The sequence below is a fragment of the Monodelphis domestica genome, chromosome 4 (assembly GCF_027887165.1).
Source record: "Monodelphis domestica isolate mMonDom1 chromosome 4, mMonDom1.pri, whole genome shotgun sequence".
Lineage (NCBI taxonomy): Eukaryota > Metazoa > Chordata > Mammalia > Didelphimorphia > Didelphidae > Monodelphis > Monodelphis domestica.
Genome location: NC_077230.1, coordinates 22,340,627 through 22,363,450, shown reverse-complemented (window position 1 = coordinate 22,363,450; position 22,824 = coordinate 22,340,627). Strand labels below are relative to the sequence as shown.

Here is a 22,824-nt window from a genome sequence, read left to right as displayed (position 1 = left end):
TGCAATGATCCAGGACAATCTTGATGGTCTTATGATAAAGAATGCCATCCAGATCAAGAGAAAGAACTGTGGGAGAAGAAACAGAGAAGAAAACAGATCAGGAAGTTGGATCAGGGAAGATAGAGTCAATCAAATTTGTTGGGAGGAAGAATCATATCAGGGAAATGATGGTTACATCACAATGCCTCTACTTGGTGGCAAGATCCTAATGCTTTTCTTTTTCTTTTTTTTTTAAACCCTTACCTTCTGCCTTGGAACCAATACTATATTGGCCAATACTATGACAAATGGAAAATGGCTAATGTGGGAATTTATTTGGCCAGGCTATGTAGCTATACATGGAGAAATACGTTTTTTTCTTAATATAATATATATACAATACCATAGTATTATATATTGGTTCCAAGGCAGAAAAGTGGTAAGTGGTAAGGGCTAGGCAATGGGGGTTAAAGGATTTGCCCAGGGTCACACAGCTAGGAAGTATCTGAGGCTAAATTTGAACCTAGGACCTCCTGTCTCTAGGCCTGGCTCTCAATCCACTGAGCTACCCAACTGCCCCCATCCTAATGATTTTCTAGAGGAACTACTACCACTTAAATGACTGGACAGATCTGTCATGTGTAATACTGAGGGAGAGAAGAAGGAAAAAACAAAAATGAACAAAGCAAAACAAAAATAAAATGTGGACAAATGCCAGAAATGTCAGAAATCCTCAAACCTTTTACAAGAGAGTCCTCTTAACATGGGCAGTACTAAGGTTAAAAGGTGGGAACAAGCAAATAAAACAAAACAAAAATGTAGAGGAATACAAAAGCCAGAAGGTCTAAGTCTTTTGTTCTTCTTTCAGAAAAACTAAGTCTCCAAGTCTCACAGTCTGGTCCATGTGATTGGTGATGCTGCATCTTTGAAGTTCACTGTGGGTCTACTAATACAAAGAGGTGCATCAAAAGCCAAAGGGAGCTAAACCTATCCAAGGAAGCAATTGCTTTTCTTTCTTTTTTAAAAAAATATTTTTATTTCTTTAAATATTTCCCAATGACATTTTAACTTTTTTTTTTTAAGAAAACAAAAGTTTTATTTTTGAAATACTGGTTAAGTGGATTGGCTGTTGGAAGGAGAGTCTAGAAGTGAAATCTTTTCCCATTTTGCAAATTTCTTCACTCACTATCATTTTTTCAAACTTCCAAATAATACTAGGAAATTAATATAATCATATCAATGTAAGAAAGGAAATATTTCAAAGTCAAAAAATCCTATCAAAGATTCCTTTGGGAATAACATGCATTTTCAACATTTTGAATTCCAAATTCTCTCCCTCCTTCCTCTCCCCTATCCCCTTGAGAAGGCAAGCAATCAATGATATATGTCAAAGTAACTCCAGACACCTAACACTGGTCCCTTGTTGCTTGCCAAAAGCTTTACCTTTATGGACAGAGTCCTCAAAAAATGGGCCTTGCTAGGTTATAAAGGGCCCAAGGGGATAGCTGTAGGACAACCTAATTTACATCTTTCAGGAATACAGTCTTCATCTGATCCAGCCATTCTGGAGGGCAATTTGGAACTATGCACAAAGGGCGATAAAAGAATGTCTACCCTTTGATCCAGCCATAGCACTGCTGGGTTTGTACCCCAAAGAGATAATGGACAAAAAGACTTGTACAAAAATATTCATAGCTGCGCTCTTTGTGGTGGCCAAAAATTGGAAAATGAGGGGATGCCCATCAATTGGGGAATGGCTGAACAAATTGTGGTATATGTTGGTGATGGAATACTATTGTGCTCAAAGGAATAATAAAGTGGAGAAGTTCCACGGAGACTGGAACGACCTCCAGGAAGTGATGCAGAGCGAGAGGAGCAGAACCAGGAGAACATTGTACACAGAGACAAACACACTGTGGTATCATCGAACGTAATGGACTTCTCCATTAGTGGTGGTGTAATGTCCCTGCACAATCTGCAGGGATCAAGGAGAAAAAAACACTATCCAAAAGCAGAGGACAAACTGAGGGAATAGAAACACCGAGGAAAAGCAACTGCCTGACTACAGTGGCTGAGGGGACATGACAGAGGAGAGACTCTAAACGAACACTCTGATGCAAATACTAACAACATGGCAATGGGTTCAAGTCAAGAACACATATGATACCAGTGGAATCACACGTCGGCCACAGGGGGTGGGAGGGAGAAAAGAAAATGATCTTTGTCTTTAATGAAAAATGCATGGAAATGATCAAATAAAATACTATAAAATTAAAAAAAAAAAAAGATGATCAGTTTTGAAGGACTAAATCATTATCAGCAAAGCAAGCCTCCAAGATAACTACTAGTGGCATATGATGAAAATGCTGTCCACAGCCAAATAAGGAACTGGTCTGAGTACAAATCAAAGCATGCCATCTTCCACTATATTTCCTTCCTGAGATTCCTTCCTGAGATATCCATTGTATGTGTGATATGTCTTCTATCATGACATAAGCAATATGGAATTATATACTACATGAAAAAAAAAAAGGAATACAGTCTTCATAAATGGGGCCATCAGAATATCCAGGTAGGGAATATTGATTTTCCAGAACCTAAAGAATCCAATAAGTCTCTGGGCCTCCTTCTTAGATCATATGGAAGTAAGCATCAATATTTTGTTCCAGGCTGTGCTTGGAATTCTTTTAATTTCTCCACCCATTGTATTCCTCAAAACTTGGCTGAGCAGACTAGACTCTGAATTTTTTAAGTTTGATTTCCTATACCATGTTGCTCAGATCTGATCTGATCTGATCATCATCTGATATAAGCACTCAGCCATCACCACCTCCTATGGGTTGGCCAGCATCATGTCATTAATGTAGCAGTCTGGATGCCAATGGCCTCAATAGGGGAGGCTGCTTTCAGATTTGAACAATGAACTCCTTCCCAGTTAAAAGAAAACTGTTGCCTCGTTTCAGCCACAAGAATAGAGAAAAGAGCATTGACATGGTTCACAGTCCAATACCACTCACCCTAGGCCTAGTCTACAACGGTACAACCCCTCTACAATCAGATAAAGCTAGAGATGAGTATGTTAACTTTGTTTAGCTCTGTATAGGCTACAGCAAGCTGCCAGATGCCATTTACCTTCTTTGCAAGTAACGGGATTGTTGAAAGGAGATCTGGGATGATGAATTACTCCAGCCCTTCATCTCCACTAAAGAAGAAATATTTTCCAACCCCCTAGGAACCCAATATTATATGGTGTTTACTATGTAGGATGGTTCAGATAACCAAGGGTTTCCATTTGGCCTACCCACAGTAATACATCTAGAGGCTGCTGAAAGGGCTCACACAAATATTGATCACATAGCACTCCTTCCCTCCATGGACTGCCCTCTGTAGCCTCCCTGAATGATTGAATGAAGCAGAGGCTTTGGAGGATACCTTAGGTTTGGGTGAGACTGAAGGGTTCCTAAATTCCAAGGTGCTTAATTTCCCCTGTACAATTTTACAGTAATTCCCATGGGCTGGTCATCAATTACTTTCTTATCAATCCCATGGTTTAAGAGCTACACTCAAGAGTTCTCTTATAGGGGTGATATAATGCCCTTCTGCCCATCCATCAAGACAGTGGGAAGACTTCTGGATTTTCCTAAAATGTCTATTTGGACTAACATTATTTACTAAAGCTACAATTGTCCCAACTTCCTGTTCAAATTGTACTAATTGATCAGCCCACACCCAAATGGTTGGATGATTGGGGAAACCCATAACTAAAGTCTGAAGTCATCTGAGTGGGACTCCTCTAGGAAGGTGGGATCAGACTGCCCCAAGAGACAGGCTGGGCAGAAGGGAGCTAAACATATCCAGCCTATCAAATCCATTTCTTTTAGAGTTTTTGCTGCTTCTCTGTCAGAGCCCCAACTTAGAACTGGTTGTTGAGCCTTCATCTTTAAAAGGCCAGGTATAGCCACACCTTAGATACCTAAGAAGGGACAACGATCATATCCTTTCAGGAGACTCTAACAGATTTAGTTTTCTCTGAAAAGGAGGTCCTCAGAGACTTCCTCCAGGTTATGGAAGTCCCAAGCAGAGTTTTTCATCTCTGGCTCCATTAAACCACTCTCAGGAGCCACAGAGCTCCAGGTACTCCTTAGGTTTGCTTGAACTTTTACAGCTCCCTCAGCTCTTTGTTGGAGTGGATCTTCTCATAGCTTTTTCTCTCAAGGGGTCTTTGCCCTCTTCCTAGGAGCAATGAAGAGATCTATCTGGGTTATCTAACCACCAATGGGATTTCCCTAATATTTGGGAGTTTACTTTCCTCTAGTTTCAAGGATTCAACCTCTGAGTCAGAAACCATAGAGTGGGTTCATGGCTGAGGTCCCATGGTTCCTACTCCCATCATAAAAATGTTTTTCACTTACAAGGTCACCAACTCGATTAACTAGGTGACTCTACTTTCATTGCACAAAATTTCTTATAAGCAGAGAGCTCTGTCTCTAGATTCTAAGTGCACTGTCAGTTTACTTTCAGTCTGACTTGGACTGTAGTACAATTTATACAGCAATTAACAGCAATCCTCTGCCTGAGAAGAAGTCTGCTCCCTGTCCCACAGGAAGGACCCTCCATTCAAGATCAGGAAAGCATCCATCTACCTTTCTATTTTTATTATTGTGCCATTAAATTCCTACCCCTCATTTAAGGCCTCATTTATGTGCCATTTCTAAACAAATCTTTTTCTGATCCTTTTTCAGTACATACTTTCCCCTTTGGACTTCTTATAATACTTTCTTTTGCAATCCTATAGTTTCCTGATTTTCCCCCCTATGATTATGATTGCAGACATATTAATTTTTAAAAACCCTTTCCTCCCATCTTAAAATCAATACATGGGTATTGATTCCAAGGCAGAAGAGAAGTAAGGGTTAGGCTTTGAGGATTAGGTGACTTGCCCAGAGTCACACAGCTAGGAAGTGCCCAGGTCAAACTTGAACCCAGGACCTTCTATTTCCATGCCTGGTTCTCAATCCACTGAGCCACCTGGCTGCCCCCCACCTAATATGATTTTTAAAAATCTCTTTCATCTACTAGCTCCAGTGTTATAGAGTAGATGTTTAATAGCCAGTCAATAAACATTTATCGAGTACCTACCAGGTGACTGGCACTGTGCTAGAAGCTGAGGATACAAAGAAAGGTGAGAGTAGGTGGTTCAGTAAATAGGGATCCAGGCCAGGAGACAGGAGATAGTTTCTTAGCTGTGTGACTCTAGTCAAGTCACTTAACCCCAGTTGCCTAGCCCTTCTGATCTCCTGCCTTGGAACCATATTTAACCGTATTTAACCCATACGGAGTTTAAAAAAAGCAACAACAATGAAGCAGTCCTTGCCCTGAAAAAGCTCACAGCCTAAAGGAAGGGGGTGGGGGAATGAAACACGCAAATAATCAGGTATAAAGACGTTACATACAGGATAAAGAAGGCAGCAGAATTAAGCGGGATTAGAAAAGGCTCCCCCCGAGATGTTAGCTGGGCCTTGAAGGAGGTCTCGATGAGGAAGCATTCTAGGCAGGGGGGACAATGAAAATGCCCAGAATGGAGACAGGAGCAAGGAACCGCAGGGTGTCTAGTGTAACTGGATAGCAGAATTCATAGGGAGGTAGGAAGTGGTGCAGTGTAAATACATAAGACTGCAAAGAAGTGGGCAAGATTATAAAGGGATTTGAATTCTTAACTGAGGATTTGGTTTGGTCCTGGAGATAAGAAGCTGCAGGAATTCGGTGGAGAGGCAGCGGGGGCGGGGCGGGGCGCAGTTGGGGGATGGGGTAGGGCAGGGTGTGACATAGTCCGACCAGTGTTTTAGAAAGATCCCTTGCACTGCGGAGTGGAGGATGGACCGGGTTGGGGGAGACTTGCGGTAATCGCCCAAACAGGAGGTGATGGGCGCCTGCACCAGGGTGGGCGCAAGATCAGAGGATAGAAGGGGGTGTTTTGGGGAGAGCTTACAAAGATGAAATCGAGTGGCATTGGCAAAAGATTAAATATGGTAGAGTAGGGTGTGAGAGTGAGGAGTCAAGAATGCCTCCTAGGTTAAAAAATGATAGTTAAACAAATTAGGCGGCGAATTCCCTCCGCCCTCCCCAACCAAGCACTAAACCAGTTCGATTCAGCTGCTTCCCCTCCCCCATCCCGCAGACTGAGAGCCCAGACTGCTCAAATCCTTCTGCACTGAGCTAAATTCGATTGGCAGTCTTTGCAGAATTACATAACGGGGCTGACGTGGGATGAGAGGTAGAGGTCTGCGGCAAAAAAAAATCGAGAGACGAAGACTTCCCTTTCGAGAAACAATCAATCCTTTGCACCCACCCCAGCTTCTCCAGGGCCGGCTCTACCAGGCCCCGTGACTGCAGATCAGTTTAGGGGCGGGGTTTCCCGCAGAAAATCAGCTCTGGTCTCCCATTAGTTTATCTTCTCCGTCAGTCAGTCGAGGTCCCGCCTCATTTCCCAACGCTACGGAAGCCACACCTCCCCCGGAAGGCGGGTTTTAACGGTTGATTGGTGGAGATAGTGCCGGTGGAATCAGTTAGGGGGCGGTGCTGGGAGGAGAAAATACAGAGAAAGGAGGGGGCGGAGTCTAGAGAACGTCATTCCCTTTTCCCCTTCAGCTGTGAGGCTGCTGCTGCGGTGACTGCTCTGGCTGTGGCTGTCGCCGTCTTGTGACCATGGCTGCGCTAGCCCTTCTGGCATTGCTCCTTCCCGGTAAGGAGCTCCAAAGTGTTGGGAGGAACTTGAAGGTGCTCCTGGTCGTCCCAGGCGGCTGGACTTCCACGCAGACCTCGGAACTGGGCGCGAGAGCGAGGAGGGGAGGGGAGGAGGACCGAGTAATTGGGGGAAGGGTGTGTAGCTAGAGCCTGAGGGGAAGGGATGGGGGCGGGGAGGGGGAGAGTAATTTGTGGATGAAGGCGCCGGAGTATGAGGACTGTGCAGACGGATTAGAGGAACCTGTGGAGAGTAGGGTGGACTGTCGAAGGAAGCAGAGGGGGCGGGGAATACACTGATCCTTCGGCCGGGGAAGAAGTGGGAAGTGGCTCGCTCAGCGTTGTGGTGCCGCAGTTCTGTCAGCGCGAGGAGGGGTGTCTAAGATGGTGGGGGGTTGGGCCTAGTGACCTTGTCCGAGCCGCTTCCCACCGTGGGGGTCCTCCGACTTCCATTCGCCCCTCCCTTCCCCAGCCTCACTGCACCTCTCTTACCACGCGCCCCTCCCATCAGCCTCGATTTCAGATCTCATACACGTTCCCCTCCCCCTCCTGTTCCCAGCCTCGCTTTCACATCCCCCCCCGCCCCCATCCCCACCCAGGTTCCTAGCCTCGTTTCCAGATCCCTTTGCGTGGGCTCCGAGCCTGAGGAGGTGACGACGACTACTGCAACGACGATTCTGCAGTGGAAGCCATTCCTTCTGCGGGGGCTGAGGGATGTATGCAACATGTCTGGGGGAGGAAGAGAGAGGTTGGTGGGACGTTGCCCAGAGAATGAATGGCTTGAAGAAAGCAGGTGCTTACTGATGTTAAATATGACAGCTTCCAAAAAATGCCAATCTGTAGCCTTCTGCCGCTCCCCACCCCCACAGTATTGTCTATCCAACCTGTCTACGCTCTTTATCCCAGCCCGTTAGGGCAGAAAAACGAGATCTACACCTCACCTGTCATTGCGATTCCCTAGCAGTAGGCTTGTCAATCAGTCGGTAATCGATTACTGTGTAACTGGCATTGGCATTGGGATAAACTTTGGGAAGACAAAAGACAGTTTTGTCCTCGAGGAGAGTACTTTCTAATTGGCAAGACAGCCTGCAAATAATATATAGAAGGTAGATTTAATTCAACCCCTTATATTAAAATTGAAGCTCTAGTGCTTTATGTTGTTAATAGTTTAATATGGTCCTGTGAAATGAAGCAAATCTCCTTTTTTAGTGCAGTTTGGCAGGTAAAGGCTTTCACGAGACATAAAAATGTCTTTAGGAGTGAAGAGAATACCTTATGTCTCGGCTTAGTGCCCACAGCCAAGTCTGTTGGTAAGGAAAAATAACTGCAGTCTGACACTAGTTATAGCGATCTTGTACTTCCCTGTGTTTTGAATTTTTAATAAAATTCCAGCTTTTTTAAAAAGGTCAATCTTTTATTCAGAAAAATTTAGATTTAAATGACAGAGAAACATCTTCAGGCCAGTGGAATTTTAATGCTTCTTTATTCTAATTCTGGTATGGTTAGTACAGCATTTTTGTAATTCAAGGACTTTTGTTTAGGTTATTTCTCTAAGTTAAAATTATGTTTTGTATGCATTTTGTGAAAATATGTTAGTATTTTGTTACTAGTTTACTCTAGCACACACAGCCAGAGACCCTGATTTAACCAGCTTTTGCCTTGCTTGTGCTTGTCAGCTGACATTAAATCATACTGGTTTTCCCAGTGACTGAACATGTTTTAGTGAGAAATATCTTAATGAAGGTCAGTTTTCCTATCTGAGGGAAAAATGGCAAGCAGCTATTTTCTTTTAGTACCTTAACTAGGTAGAGTAGAAAGAACTGGATGCTTTGGTCTGAAGAAGAGATAGTGATATCAGAAAGTTGCCATCTTCAGATACATGGAAGGATTAGATTAGTTTAGTGTTGCTTTAAAAATCAGAATTAGGACATGATAGGTAACAATTACAAAGGTTGATTTCAGCTTATATAAATAAAAGACATGACTTTACAGCAATTGTAGCCCTCATTAACAATGGAACAGACTATCTTATTAAGTAGTGAACTTCTATCACTAGAGGTATCCAAGTAGAGACAAGATGACTGGTCAGCTACATAATAGGAGTCCTACTATGTATAGGAGATTAGATTTAATAATTAATAAGGTCCTTTTCAACTGTAAGATTCTGTTTCTAAGAATTTTTAAAATTTAAATTCTAGTGAAATTCAAGATTTTATGTTGTAACTCATAAGAACTGGAATAAGATTCAAGGAGGAGTTGTGGTAGCAACAGGAAGGATTTGTGCCTGAAATCTAGTTATGGAGATGTTTCTTCAGGAAAGATGTAAATGTTGGTCATTATAGAGAAATGAAATCTTTAAAAACTACTTGAGATGGAGTATTTAATGTGTTCATGACATCAAATTGTCTTCTTCCCTCCTTTTCCTCCTCCTTCCTGGAACTGGTAAGCAAGTGGAGCTGGGTTATCATGCAAAACATATTTCCATATTGTTCATTTTTGTAAGAGAATTCTCACATAAAACCAAAAATACAAATAAGTTAAAATGAAAAATTGTATGCTTTGATGTGCATTCTGATTCCCACAGTTCCTTCTCTGGAGGTGGACAGTATTCTTTGTCATAAGTCCCTCAGAATTGTCCTGGATCACTGTATTGCTGCAAGTAATCAAGTCTTTCAGAGTTGATCATTCCACAATATTGCTGTTACTGTATTATAGTGCTCTCCTGGTTCTGCTTATTTCACTGCATCAGTTCACAGTCACAATGTATTTAGGAAGAAGAGATTTTAATAAGGAAAAAATGTTGTCTAAAGAGACTTTTAATAGATTGGAACTCTCCCGATTAACTTAGCTTTTTTAAAAAAAATCTATCAGAGATGGAATTTTAAAAAAGGTAACGGGGTGAATACAAAAGCTTTTTTTTTTTTTTTTAAGAATAATGTCAAGTGCTAATCAGAATGTCACAAGTATTTAGTAAGCACTTAGGTACTAGACAGGGTGTAGATGCTGATGATACAAAGACAAAAATGAAACTAACAAGAAGCTTATCTATGGGGTGGGATAACATGTACACATTTAAGTACATCCAAAATAAATATAAGGGTTGGGATTAATTTTGGGGAATCAGGAAAGGCCTCATATAGGAAGTGGCTTATGACCTGATCTTTGAAGGGTTCTAAGAGATGAAGTGGGGAGGGCGGGATGCATTTCAGGCACAGAGAAAAGTCTACCCAAAAGTATGGAGATAATGGGTTAAATGTGTCATGAGTCATCAAGTGGCCAATTTGGTAAAATCATAGAGTCAAAAAGGAACCGCTGGAGTTTGGACAGGAGAGTAACGTGGTCAGGTATATGTTTAAGGATAATCCCTTTGTCAGCTATGTGTGAATAGAAAGCAGGCCTGATGAAAGAGCAAGAAGATAGACAGAGAAGAGAAAAATGCCCTATCCTCAAAACTCCTCTTTGATCCTACCATTCCAGTAACTGCCATCCTGTTCTGATTCTGCCTTTGTGCCTCGATTTCTTTAAAGACTGTCTGAGATTGTTGTTTTTCCTCATTCCATCAACTTTTTCACTCAGGGAAACAGGACTCTTCCCAAGGCAAGAGTGGTCTCTTTTAATTGAAAAACCGGTGACCTTTCTGGCTTTTTCTTAATCCTCATTCTCTTTGCCCTCTGTTGGATCACTCTTTCCTTCTCCCGAGTCTTCTCTGAATTTTCAGGACACTACCCTCTCCTGGAACCTGATCACTCCTTTGTCTCTTTTGTTGGATCCTCTTCCAGATCACCCTCTAACCATGGGTGCCCCTCAGGTTCTGCCCTGGGCCTTCTCTTTGCCCTCTATACTACTTCACTTAATGAGTTTAACAGCATCCATGGATTTAATTATCTCTACATTGATGATTCTCAAATCCACCTATTTTACCCCAACCTTTTTACTGACTTCTAGTCTCCAATTTCCAACTGACTTTCAGCCATCCCAAATTGTATGTTCAGTAGACATCTTAAACTCTCTCTGTCCAAAAATGAACTCATTATCTCCTCCCACCCTTAAATCTTTGCCCTGCCTCTACTTTCCTTATTACTGTAGAGCAGGGGTCCCCAAACGTTTTACAGAGGGGGGCCAGTTCACTGTCCCTCAGACCATTGGAAGGCCGGACTATAAAAACCTAACCCTAAGCCTAGCCAGGCAACAGTGTGGAACCACACGGTGTGGAATCCCCTCCCCCAGATTGTTGCTCACCATACTGATGATTTCCATTGTGCAGCCACATAATCCTTTGCACGGGGCCTCATTCTAAGGCCCCACTCAAAGGATTATGTCACCAGAAGTAGTACTGTATGTGAGCAATGCCACACTTAGTGCCGACACCACATACAGTGCTCCTTACTGCCCCTTCCAAAAGTGCGTTGGGGGCCAGATACATGGCCTTAGGGGGATGCAGTTTGGGGACCCCTGCTGTAGAGGGCAACACCATCTTCCCAATCCCTCAGACTCATCCTCAATTGCTGCCAAGACCTGTTGATCTCATCTTCTCAATATCTCTTGCTACACCCCTTTCTCCAGCTCTATTACCCCTATTTTGGTGCAGGCCATCATCACCTCATGCCCAGACTATTGCAGTAGCCTGCTAGTGAGTCAGCCTGCTTCAGACTCACCACATTCTCCTCCCATGCCATGCCCACAACCCCACTCCCCTCCCACCCCTAATAAACTACATTATTCACTATAATATTTAGGACCAAATACAAATTCTGTTTGATGTTCAACCAGAGTCTTAGTCCTTTCTACCCTTTTAGTTTTATTTTACCTTACCTTTACTCCACACCTGATCCATTAACAGTGCCTCTTTGCTTTTCCTGGAATAAAACCCTCCATTCCTCAGTTCCAAGTATTTTCTCAGGCCTTGCGCCATGCTTCTACCTCCTAACTTCAAGCTGGCTGTCCTTCACAACCATCTTTAATTCTAATGCCTTGTCTCTTGGTTATTTCTTATTTGTCCTGTATATAGCTTATTCTGTTTGCTTATTGCTTCTCCATTTGATTATGAGGTCCTTGGGAGGAAATCTCTTATGCCTTTTTTTGTATCTGCAACGCTCAGCACAGTAGTTGACACATAGTAAAGGCTTAATAAATATTGATTGACAGACATATTGGTTGTATGAGGATACATCTTCATTTAGCAGGCTGGACTTTCAGTGGTTTCCAGTGGTTTGCGTTTTATTAAGTACCTGTTATGTGCTCAGCTCTGTGTGAAGTACTTTACAAATATTATCTGGTGTTATTTTTTTGTTCCCACACTGTCTTTTTTCTTTAAAGCTTTCCTTATAGACATTCTTTTAGGTTTGTGTCTTGGATATACTCGTCACTATAAAAGCTTGTTGTGGTCATTCTTCCAGCCTGTTATTAATGTACTTGGTTTCTGTGTATTTCTAGAGGGAAAATCTGGGCAGTCCAATTGTTGCTTTCTTGAGGGTATGCAGTGTTGTGTTATCCCAGAATTTCAGAGCCATCTCAGACTAGGGACCTGAACACTTTCAGGGTTCCCCAAATGATCTGATCCAGGGCAAAATCTAATTACAGCCTTCTCGGTCTAAGTTTTTCACCTGGATTTGGGTCTGAGCCACTGCAGACTTATTTAATGTTAATGTTAGTGTTAATGGACTTGGTCATCGTCAGCCAGCTGGGAAGCTTACTGGCTCAGAATTATAGAAGTACAGGTTCTCCTTTGGCCCAGGATATCTGCCCTGGTTATTCTTCTACAGGCTTCCAACTGGGCTAGAAGCTGAAATTGATACTCTATTGTGTTCCTGAACTCTGAGCCACATTGCTGCTTGCTTCTGAACTTGTTTCTCTCTTAGTTTAAGGCCTGAGAAGGGAAATGGAAAGAGTCCACTGGTCCCTGGGTCAGTCTGCCCTAAAACCGGGTAGTAGACAGAATTGCTGCCAGGTCACAACTGTTTCCAAAATAGTTCCCAACATAGGTCCCAACACCCTTTCTTGGCCCAACTCAGCCTCTGATGACAGATGGGCTCCACACCAGACCCCATCCCTAGAGTCTAAAGATTTCTTTCTCTCTCTCTATGCCAACCTGGATAGAAAAATTACTATGACTTATTCTTGGATTTCCCCATCAGGATTCACTTTTGTGTGTTTTCTGGATATCTTTGGAGGGGTCGGGAAGTGGGAGACAATTGGCACTGCTTCCCGCTATCTGACATCTTGGTTCTATCCTCAACTTTTTATTATCTCATGTTATTTTTATGGAAAGATATGAGCTAGGCAGGTATATAGGTAGGTTTAGTATTGATTGAAAGGCTTGCTAGATGTCCTAAGTGTTGTGGTAATTAACATTTTTATCAGTGACTTGGAAGATGAAAGCACAAATAGCATGCTTTTTATATTTGCAAATTACACAAAGCTCTAAAAAATATTGCTAATACTGGATAATAACATGGATTCATAATTATCATAGCAATCTAGAACAAATTGGTCAAAGTGAGGAAGATAAAATTTAATTGAAACAAATGTAAAGCCTAATAACAGTTGTTCAGAAAATCAATTTTCCAAGTACAAGATGGGGAGGAGACATGGTTAGACAGTATGCTGTTTACTGGAAGACAATATTTTGTGGTTTTAATGGATTGCAAGCTTAGTTTGTAGTGTGCTTTGGCAACCAAGAAGGCCAATTGGAGGCTTAAGCAGCATAAGAGAGATATTGGCCAGGTCTAGGGAGGTAATAGTATGGTTTGGGGTGCCAAGTTTTTGGGAAAGGTGTTAAGCTAGGGAGCATCCAGAATATAGCAGCTAGATTGTTGGAGGGCCTCATGTTCAGGTTACATGGAGATCTGTTGAAGGAATAAGAGGTGTTTAGCCTAGAGATGAGAAGACTTGAGGAGGACATACTAATTGTCTTTGGATATTTAAAAGAAGGTAACCTTTCAAAGGAAGTAGGCTTGTTCTACTTGGCCCCAGAAAGCAAAATTGGGAGCAATTAGTATATAGTTTTCTCTATAAAGAGAAGGCTTGATAGCAGGAGCAAATTCCTAAGAATTAGAGCAATCCAAAAATAAAATCAGTTCCTCTTGAGAAATAGTATATTTCCCCTCATTAGCAATCATCAGGCAAAGACCAAATGACAACTTTTGGGAGATGTTCAAGATAGGGATTTGAAATAGGTATGACCTCTGAGGTTCCATCTCACTTTGAAATTTAGTCAAATACAATTAGTTGGGAGGAGGGTGTGGTGGATAGGGAAGGTATACTTCAACAGATGGCAGATATTTAGAACCAAAATTAATATTTTTATCCATAGAGTCATCGTTTGTTTTCAGCACCACAAGACATTTGAATCCTGGCTCTCTTACTTACCTGTGCACCCTCAGACAAATAACTTAGCCACTTTGGTCTGGGTTTATTTTTTTTTTTTAATCTGTTAAATACAGGACTAGATGATTTATAAGATTCTAAATGTCTGTATTTGCTTTAGAAGAGTACTTCTTTGTTAAGAATTTTTACTATAGGTTGTCTTGAAATGATTGTTGGAGAAATTGCTTACCATGTTTACCAAAAAATAAAACTAATTTCATTCAATAAATTAACTGACCAGTACAGCTTGACGGATACTGCTTTCTCCTGATATATTGTACCCTGTATTTTCCAATCTAGTTGGAAATTGGGAAAGCGAAATTTTTGTTATAAACATGTAATGATATGCATAATATTTCAATGCTTAGCTTCAAATCCCAGATATAAGTTTATTGAGTTAATAGTTCAAGAAAGTCTTCTTTTGGAAGAAACTGAGTGAAGCATAAAGATTAACTCTGTAGAACAAAGTGGTAATTGGAGTTTCTTCTGATATGTTCTTACTATTTTATATATATTATGTAATTATGTATTTACATATATTACCTATACATCTTATTTAACCTTTAAAATACCCTTGAGAGGTAGGTGCTATTATTATTACCCCCTTTTATAGTAGTTAAGGAAACTGAGGCAACCTGGGGTTACGTCATTTATACCATTTCCTTAGGAACAAGTAATAGTAGGTAGTGTGAAATGTCTCATTTGGACATCTTTTTCATTGTTTTTTAAGTAACCTGTATTTCTGATTCTTTTGACTTCAGGATATTTCATGAATTATAACCATCTATATATAGATAGCATCATTGGGAATCTATCTATACAAAAAAAGGGGAGGTTGGGAGCAGCTAGGTATCTTTGAAAGTGTTGTATAACTTCTATAAATGTAAAGAACTTGGCACAGTGCCTGGCACATAGTAAGTGTTTATAAATATTAGCTATTATTATGATTATCACTATCATTATCATCTAGCTTATTTGCTTCCTAATTTTGTCTATTCAGCCTTGAGCCAAGTTTATTGTCTGTTTTGGGGTACCTCAGATGTACTGATGAGTGATCTCAGTGGACAGTAGTTGATATGGGTGATACACTTTTTTCTTCCACTTAATACCAAGTTGAACAAAGTAGTCCTTGTATGGTTGCACCTACAATGCATATCTGTAGGTAAATCATGATTACCAACAAATCAGGTAGAATTGATTAAAAGAAATTAGACTAAGCCTAGAAGAAATCTATCTGAAGATAATTTTTAAATAAAAAATGGAAAATGTGTCCTGTTTCTAAAACTGTCATAAGTATTGATTTTTATACTATTCATCTCATATCTTATTAAGTATGGTCAAAATTTTGTAGGATTAAAAGCTATCTGGATATATGTGCGTAGCTAAGATGAGATACTGTGACGCTTATAATAACACTGAAGTGATAGATGAGTAGACAAGTCCCTCAAATCACATATATCTATTCTGTCATTCTTTAACTATGTTTGGTAAGTATCAAATACTTTTTATCAGTGATCTCTTGCCCTTACTACTTAGTTCCATGTGTCTTATTCAGAAAACTTAGAGAAACTCTTGCTTTAATGAATGTACTGTATTTAAATTTATAATACTTTCTACTGGTATAAACACCACCCTGAGGTTTTATATTTGCTGTTGGCTGGTACTACCACAATTCATTTATTATTTCATCTTTTATTAACATGCTTAGTAAGTTTTTATTATCTTAGATCAGGAGAGCTAATCATTTTTTAAAAAATTTTTTTCTGATACCAAGCATGGCTAGACTTTCTTTGGACTAGAAACCACTTTCCATGTATCAGGAACCTAAAAATGATCCTAGAATATTTGTTTCTTTGCAGTATGGGCAGTTTAATCCTTTCAGTACTTTAACTTTTATTATTATTATTATTATTATTATTTTTAACCCTTACCTTCCGTATTAGAATCAATACTGTATTGGTTCCAAGGCAGAAGAGTGGTAAGGGCTAGGCAATAGGGGTTAAGTGACTTGTCCAGGGTCACCCAGCTAGGAAGTGTCTGAGGTCAGATTTGAACCTAGGATCTCCCATCTCTAGACTTGTCTCTCAATCCACTGAGCCACCCAGCTGTCCCCAAATTATATTTTGACATAATTGTTAAACAGAAAAAAAGTAGTATGATAAGTCTAGATTAAAGTATCAAAATAAGGAAAGCCTGAATCCAAATCCACCCCTGGAATCCCTCAATGACCAAGGCAGCTCTTAAGTCTTGTAAGTTTCTGAGAACATGCATGCATTGGTGGTAAAAATTGTTCCCTTCCAGAAGATCTTTACACCAGTGAAATCACAGTCCAGCCCCAAAATTTGTATGTTTTTGTATATATATTTGCTTTGGGGTGGTATGTGCACCACATCATTTTACTTTATCCTGAGGAAACTTTTGTTCTTAGAGAATATATTCCTAGGTATGTCTTAACTTTCAGTTCTAACTGCTACCCTTAACCAAGTGTGTCTGCTTCTTCTGTAAGGCTTTGTAACGGGTATCTTTTAAATGCATGTGTATGCTTACTGTTTTGGAAGACCTAGAGAAAGGAAGTAGAGGGTAAATCAGGAAAACCTGTATCACCTGCAAAAGATATGGTTGTCAAGTAATCTAGGAAAAGAGGAAAAATAATGGATGCAAGCAATCCATTATAGAATATCAACAGGCTAGAATATCATGGTTAATTACAGGCTCCAAAGGAGGTGGGGGGAAAGGAGGTATGTGGAAGACATCTTGTGGTTTTCTACTGATACTTTTGATGTAGGATAGTAGTAAATATTGGCATTGTGAAAACAGTTTGAAAATGGGAAGAAAGAAGGAAACTATAAATAAATTAGGTGAACACAATAGTATACATGTCAGATCTTTGGGAAAGGAAAAATTTTAAGACCAAGAAAGAATTAGAAAAAAATCACAAAATGTAAAATAAATAATTTTGATTAAATTAAATTAAAAAGGTTTTGCATGAACAAAACCAATGCAACCAAAATTAGAAGGGGAGCAACAAATTGGGGGAAAAACTTCATAACAAAAACCTCTAACAAAGGTCTAATTACTCAAATCTACAAAGAGCTAAATCAATTGTACAAAAAATCAAGCCATTCCCCAATTGATAAATGTTCAAGGGACATGAATAGGCAGTTTTCAGATAAAGAAATCAAAATTATTAATAAGCACATGAAAAAGTGTTCTAAATCTCTTATAATCAGAGAGATGCAAATCAAAACAACTCTGAGGTATCACCTCACACCTAGCAGATTGGCTAACATGACAGGAAAGGAAAGTAGTGAACGCTGGAGGGGATGTGGCAAAGTAGGGACATTAATTCTTTGCTGGTGGAGTTGTGAACTGATCCAACCATTTTGGAGGGCAATTTGGAACTATGCCCAAAGGGTGATGAAAGACTGTCTGCCCTTTGATCCAGCCATAGCACTGCTGGGTTTGTACTCCAAAGAGATAATAATAATAAGGAAAAAGACTTGTACAAGAATATTCATAGCTGCACTCTTTGTGGTGGCCAAAAATTGGAAAATGAGAGGAGGCCCTCTAATTGGGGAATGGCTGAACAAATTGGGGTACATGTTGGTGATGGAATACTATTGTGCTCAAAGGAATAATAAAGTGGAGGAATTCCACGGAGACTGGAACAACCTCCAGGAAATGATGCAGAGCGAAAGGAGCAGAACCAGGAGAACATTGTACACAGAGACTGATACACTGTGGTTCAATCAAATGTAATGGACTTCTCCATTAGTGGCAATGCAGTGAACAACTCAGAGGGATTTACAAGAAAGAATACTATCAGAGGAAAACCTGTGGGAGCAAAAGCACAGAAGAAAAACTACTGCTTGATTACATGGGTCAAAGGGGATATGATTGGGGATGTAGACTCCAAATGATCATCCTAGTGTAAATATCAACAACATGAAAAAAGTTTTTGACCAAAGACACATGCAAAACCCAGTGGAATTGCAAGTCTGTTACAGGATGGGATAAGGGGAGGGGAGGGAAAGAATATGATTCTTGTAACCAAGGAATTATGTTCTAAATTGACCAATTAAATAAAACCAAAAGAAAGAAAAGAAAATGGGAAAAATTTGAGTGTATGCTTTTCTGGATCTTTTCTAGTCCCACAGTGGGTATTTATGGGCATTGTAGTTTGTAGGTACTTCCTCTGGGTAATGCAGATTGCAGCTAATCCACATTTGTCCATCTTGTTGAACTTTATCCTTACATTTCATCTTCACAAGTTGTCTGACTTCAACCTACCTTTCCAAGTAGAGGTGGAAATTTTGCTTGTACTTAGACTAATTAAACCCATCATTTTTGTTTCTTTTTTTAGGTGTATTGGGGAATGAGTTTAGTGTGTTAAGATCACCAGAATCTGTTGTTTTCCGAGATGGAAAATGGCCAATACCTGGAGATCGGATTCCAGATGTGGCTGCATTATCCATGGGTTTTTCTGTGGAAGAGGTATGTATATCTTCAATAATAGTTTAAACTATTTAACATCATTTTTGTTTTTACTTTAGTAAAAACTTCTTTTAAGAAGTTAATAAAATAAGATATGGATTCAATTCAGATTTTATACTTAGGAATATTACTTTATAAGTTGGAGAAATTCTGGAAAACTATTAGTTTTAACTTCATTTGCAAATATATCATGGTAATCTGCTGCTCTTATGGTTGCACCACTACTAATATTATTTTAGATCTTAGTCTATAAAAGAGGCTACATCTACAAAGAAAATAGAATGGGATGTGGAATAATGAGTGAATTATAGATGTTGAAGTTAATTTGTCAAAATTGCTAAAAGTTATAAATGTTTTATTTTTGTCCTTATATATCCAAGGCTGCTTAATAAATGCTACAATTGTACATATATTTAATTGGTTTTGTTGTTTTAAAGATGTTCATTTAAGTTGCATCTGACTCACCATTAAGGCCTTGCAGTTTGATTTATCTTGGTGGTGGATTGATATAGTTCATTAGGGTGCCTTTGTAGCCCCTAGAACACTGACTTTTTCCGTCTTTTCCAATTTGCTAGTTTTGAAGTGAAATTAGACTTACAGATGATTGTAAATACTCTTTTTGATTCCTTTAAAAACTGTTCTTATCTTTTGATCACTTGTTCATTTGGGAATAGTTTTTGGTATTATATTAACTACATACAAATATATTTGATTAACCTATAGGAAGGTACTTATTATTGATGGGGGGGGGGGTTCCCTCAATTGGTGTCTGAGTACAATCAGACCTACTATTTTGTCAGAACTGAGATCAGAATTTTTTTTTAAAAGAATAGTCTATATCATCCACTTAAAAAGATTTATCCTTGAATTATTTAAATTATTAAAGATCATAAGTGAGAAGTGTACTACAGAGATCACATCAACACCAATGAATAGTTTCATCTAGAATTTAAGCCAATGTAGATTGATTTCCATAACAAGAATACTGAAAGAATTCAGAAAGTGCATTAGTTAACAAACATCTTAATTTACTAGCCAGACAGAAATGATTGCCAATGACAAAGTTAAACTATAAACTCCTTTACAAAGGGAGTAATCCATTATCTCTTAAAGCAGATAAACAGTGGAGTTAAAATCAGTTTTTAAAAGTCTGACAAGATATCTAGCAAAGCAGAGTCATTCCAAGAGCATTCAAAGATAAAATCAAAAGTGTATTACTACTAACAGAAGTAAAATGGGTCCTTCTGTAAGCCATATCTACTAACTGTTGGAGTGCTTCCCAAGGTTCTGTTTTAGGTCTTCTTCTTTCTTTATACTGCCTTTCTTGGTGATCTTATTGAACCCTATGGGTTCAATTATCAACTTTATGCAGATAATTCTCAGATCTATATAATTGGTCCACTCTTCGTAAAGTTTTGTATCACTGATTGTTGAACATCCTTACAACTCATTCAAATTTAAAACAGCTGTTTTTTTATCCCCAAATATTCTCCTCTTCCAAACTTCCCTGTTACTGTCTAGGACAACACCGTTTTCTCCATCACCCAGGTTCTCAGGCTTGTATAGTCCTTAGCTCCTTCCTTGTACTCACTCCACATCTACCTTTACAGCATTTTTCATATACATTCCCTTCTCTTCATTTACATAGCCACTGCCCTGGTGCAGACTTTAATCATTTCTCACTAGGCAATCACAGTGGTCTTCTAGTTAATAAAGGACCTTCTCACTCTAATTTTTCTTCCACTCAGCTGCCCAAGTGATCTTCCTAGAGGATATGTTTTTTGTTATCTTTGGCAATGTGGTGTGAAATTCTAAGAAAGTGTAAAGTCTAGGGTTAAGGAGGGATTTCATGTAGTTGATCAGGTTTTTCAGATCCTTCTGTTTATGTATAGTATCAAATAGATTGTATCAAACCCCAAGACAGTGCTGATAATCAGTGGATTAAAAGAACGGCATGAGCAATTCATATGGGAAAGACCAATTGGATAAAGATTGTCATCCAGATTTCACCATGAATTTGAATGAAAATCCTAGGGAACTTGTTCTATAGTATTTATATCTGGAAAAGATAGTACAGATGGGAAATGAACTGGGAATAGAGTTGGTAAGTGGGGAAGAAAGCAGTCTAGATCAATTTCAGAAATTACTGAGCTCTTTTTACTAATTCCATCCATGCTTTATGTGAAAACAGAGACCTAATTTTTTCATTTATATATTTGTTTAGTTAACACTTTGAGTTCCAAGTTGTTTCCCTTTCAACCTTGCATTAGAGAAAACCTACATTTGATATAGATTGTAAACTGAGGCACAGACTCTATGGAATTTGGACCTCTCTTTTCCCCCAAGGTGGGGAGCAAAATACCCTGGGGGGCTTAGACCCGTAACAACCTCAATCCCACTTTCCCAGAACTGAGAGATATATAATGCCTTAAAATCAAGATACTTTTTAATACCAATAAGCACTCAGAGTACAACTGACAAGCAGCTACTTTTATAATTCTTAGTGAAAGGAGGGAAGAAAGTGTCTGGAAGAGGGAGATCCAGGAAGGTAGCTGCAGTGGGGAACAGAAATCTCTCTGGTACATATTTCTAGCATAAGACAGCAAGACAAGTATGCAGTCTCAGTATCAAGGTTCCAGCAATACAATGATCCACTGAGTCTTAGAGCCAGGTGTCCCATAGTTGTGGTCAAGTGATAAACTCAGTCAGAGATAGAGTTTAGGACCAGACATGCTTACACAAAATCCCAAGGACTTTTAGCTAGCTTATCCCAGAGAGATCAAGAGATCAAGTATGGAGTGAGCCAGTGACAGGTATTCTTTAACCAGGCTGTAATTTTCAGACACTTTCTTCAGATTGCTTTAGGTCACAAAGACAGTCAGTTTTTCCAAATCACTCTGAGTCCCAGGTAAGCAGAGTCAATCTTATACATTTTCATTACTCACATAGAAGGGCAACTCTAACATATAGTTATCAAGATAATTTCACAAGATATACCTGTGGAATCCTACAGTATGGCCGTGTATTAGGTTTTTCTCTGGAAGTGGATAGCATCTTCCTTCAGAAGTCCTTTGTGGTTGATTTGGATGTTCAGCAATATTACTGTCATTGTATGTTCTCTTGCCTCTGATCATTTCACACTTCGTTATTTCATGTAAATCTTTCCATTTTTTTTAAACCAACCTGCTTATCATTTCTTACAGTACAATAGTATTCTATCACATTTAGTTTTTTAATTCTAATGCTTTATTAGTGTTGCTCTCTGGCAGCAAGACTTGGAACATCACTGCCTCCAAAGAATGAAAAATAAGTCTTACACAGAGGGCAATATGGAGGAGCATGGTAGGTATGAGCAGGCTACAAGATATAATTATGGCTCTGTAGATCCATCTTATATATTGGTGGTGTTTATACCAAAAAGCTGGTTGTTGCCAGCTACATATTTTCATAGGCTTAAAAAAGTACCTTCCTATTCTCAAAGGCCTTCTCTTGTCATCTCTGTTACCACCCATATTTGACACATCAATATCTCTAATACCAAACAAATTATTCTTTGACACCAATTTAAGGACAGTAGTAGCACTTATTTAAAGCCAAATTTATGGTTAGTAATTTTCTGATTTGATGAAAAGCATTGCTAAAAATATTATCAAAGCTTCTAAACTACATTATTTATCGTTAGCAATACTCTTCATTTATTAATAAGGCTCTTAGTCCAAAAAGAATTCATTAATTTATTCTTTTATTTATTTAAATTGATTACTTAATTTAGAATATTTTTCCATGGTTACACCATTCATGTTCTTTTCTTCCCCCCTCCCTGAGCTGCTGAGCAATTCCACTGAGTTATACATGTATTATTGTCAAAAAGAATATTTCAATAATTTTATTGTATTTATTTTTTATTATACTGTGAGATGATTTTAGTGGAATTACTGATATAGAAACTCCTCCTACACCTTTTCATTCTTTCCTTGTACATTTCATGTGCACCTGTGGGTTCCCCCCTCCTCCATAAATTGTTCATAAAATTCTATGTAATATATTGAGAGATACTTCTCTCATTACATGATTGGCTATTTCTTTTTCCAATCATATATATTACCCAATATGCTTCTTCTTTCTCATGTACAAGTCATTGTTCATTCATGACCTGTGCCTATCTCATGGTTTTTTTGTTTGTTTGTTTGTTTTTTCCTGTTGGAGTGGGGGATAACCTTAAGGATAATCTTAAGGGGAAGAGAA

General features: G+C 39.2%; 1 protein-coding gene across 1 annotated transcript in view; it reads left to right on the top strand.

Moving 5' to 3' along the window:
• The first annotated feature begins 5,498 nt into the window (after positions 1-5,498).
• The window catches only part of ATP6AP2 (ATPase H+ transporting accessory protein 2), a 30,722-nt gene continuing 13,396 nt past the window's right edge, over positions 5,499-22,824 (top strand). Inside the window, exons 1-2 of the mRNA XM_001378311.5 lie at positions 5,499-6,721; positions 18,449-18,579. Of these exons, the coding sequence (XP_001378348.3) occupies positions 6,685-6,721; positions 18,449-18,579 (168 nt within the window). The 5' untranslated portion in view covers positions 5,499-6,684. The remainder of the gene's footprint in view (positions 6,722-18,448; positions 18,580-22,824) is intronic.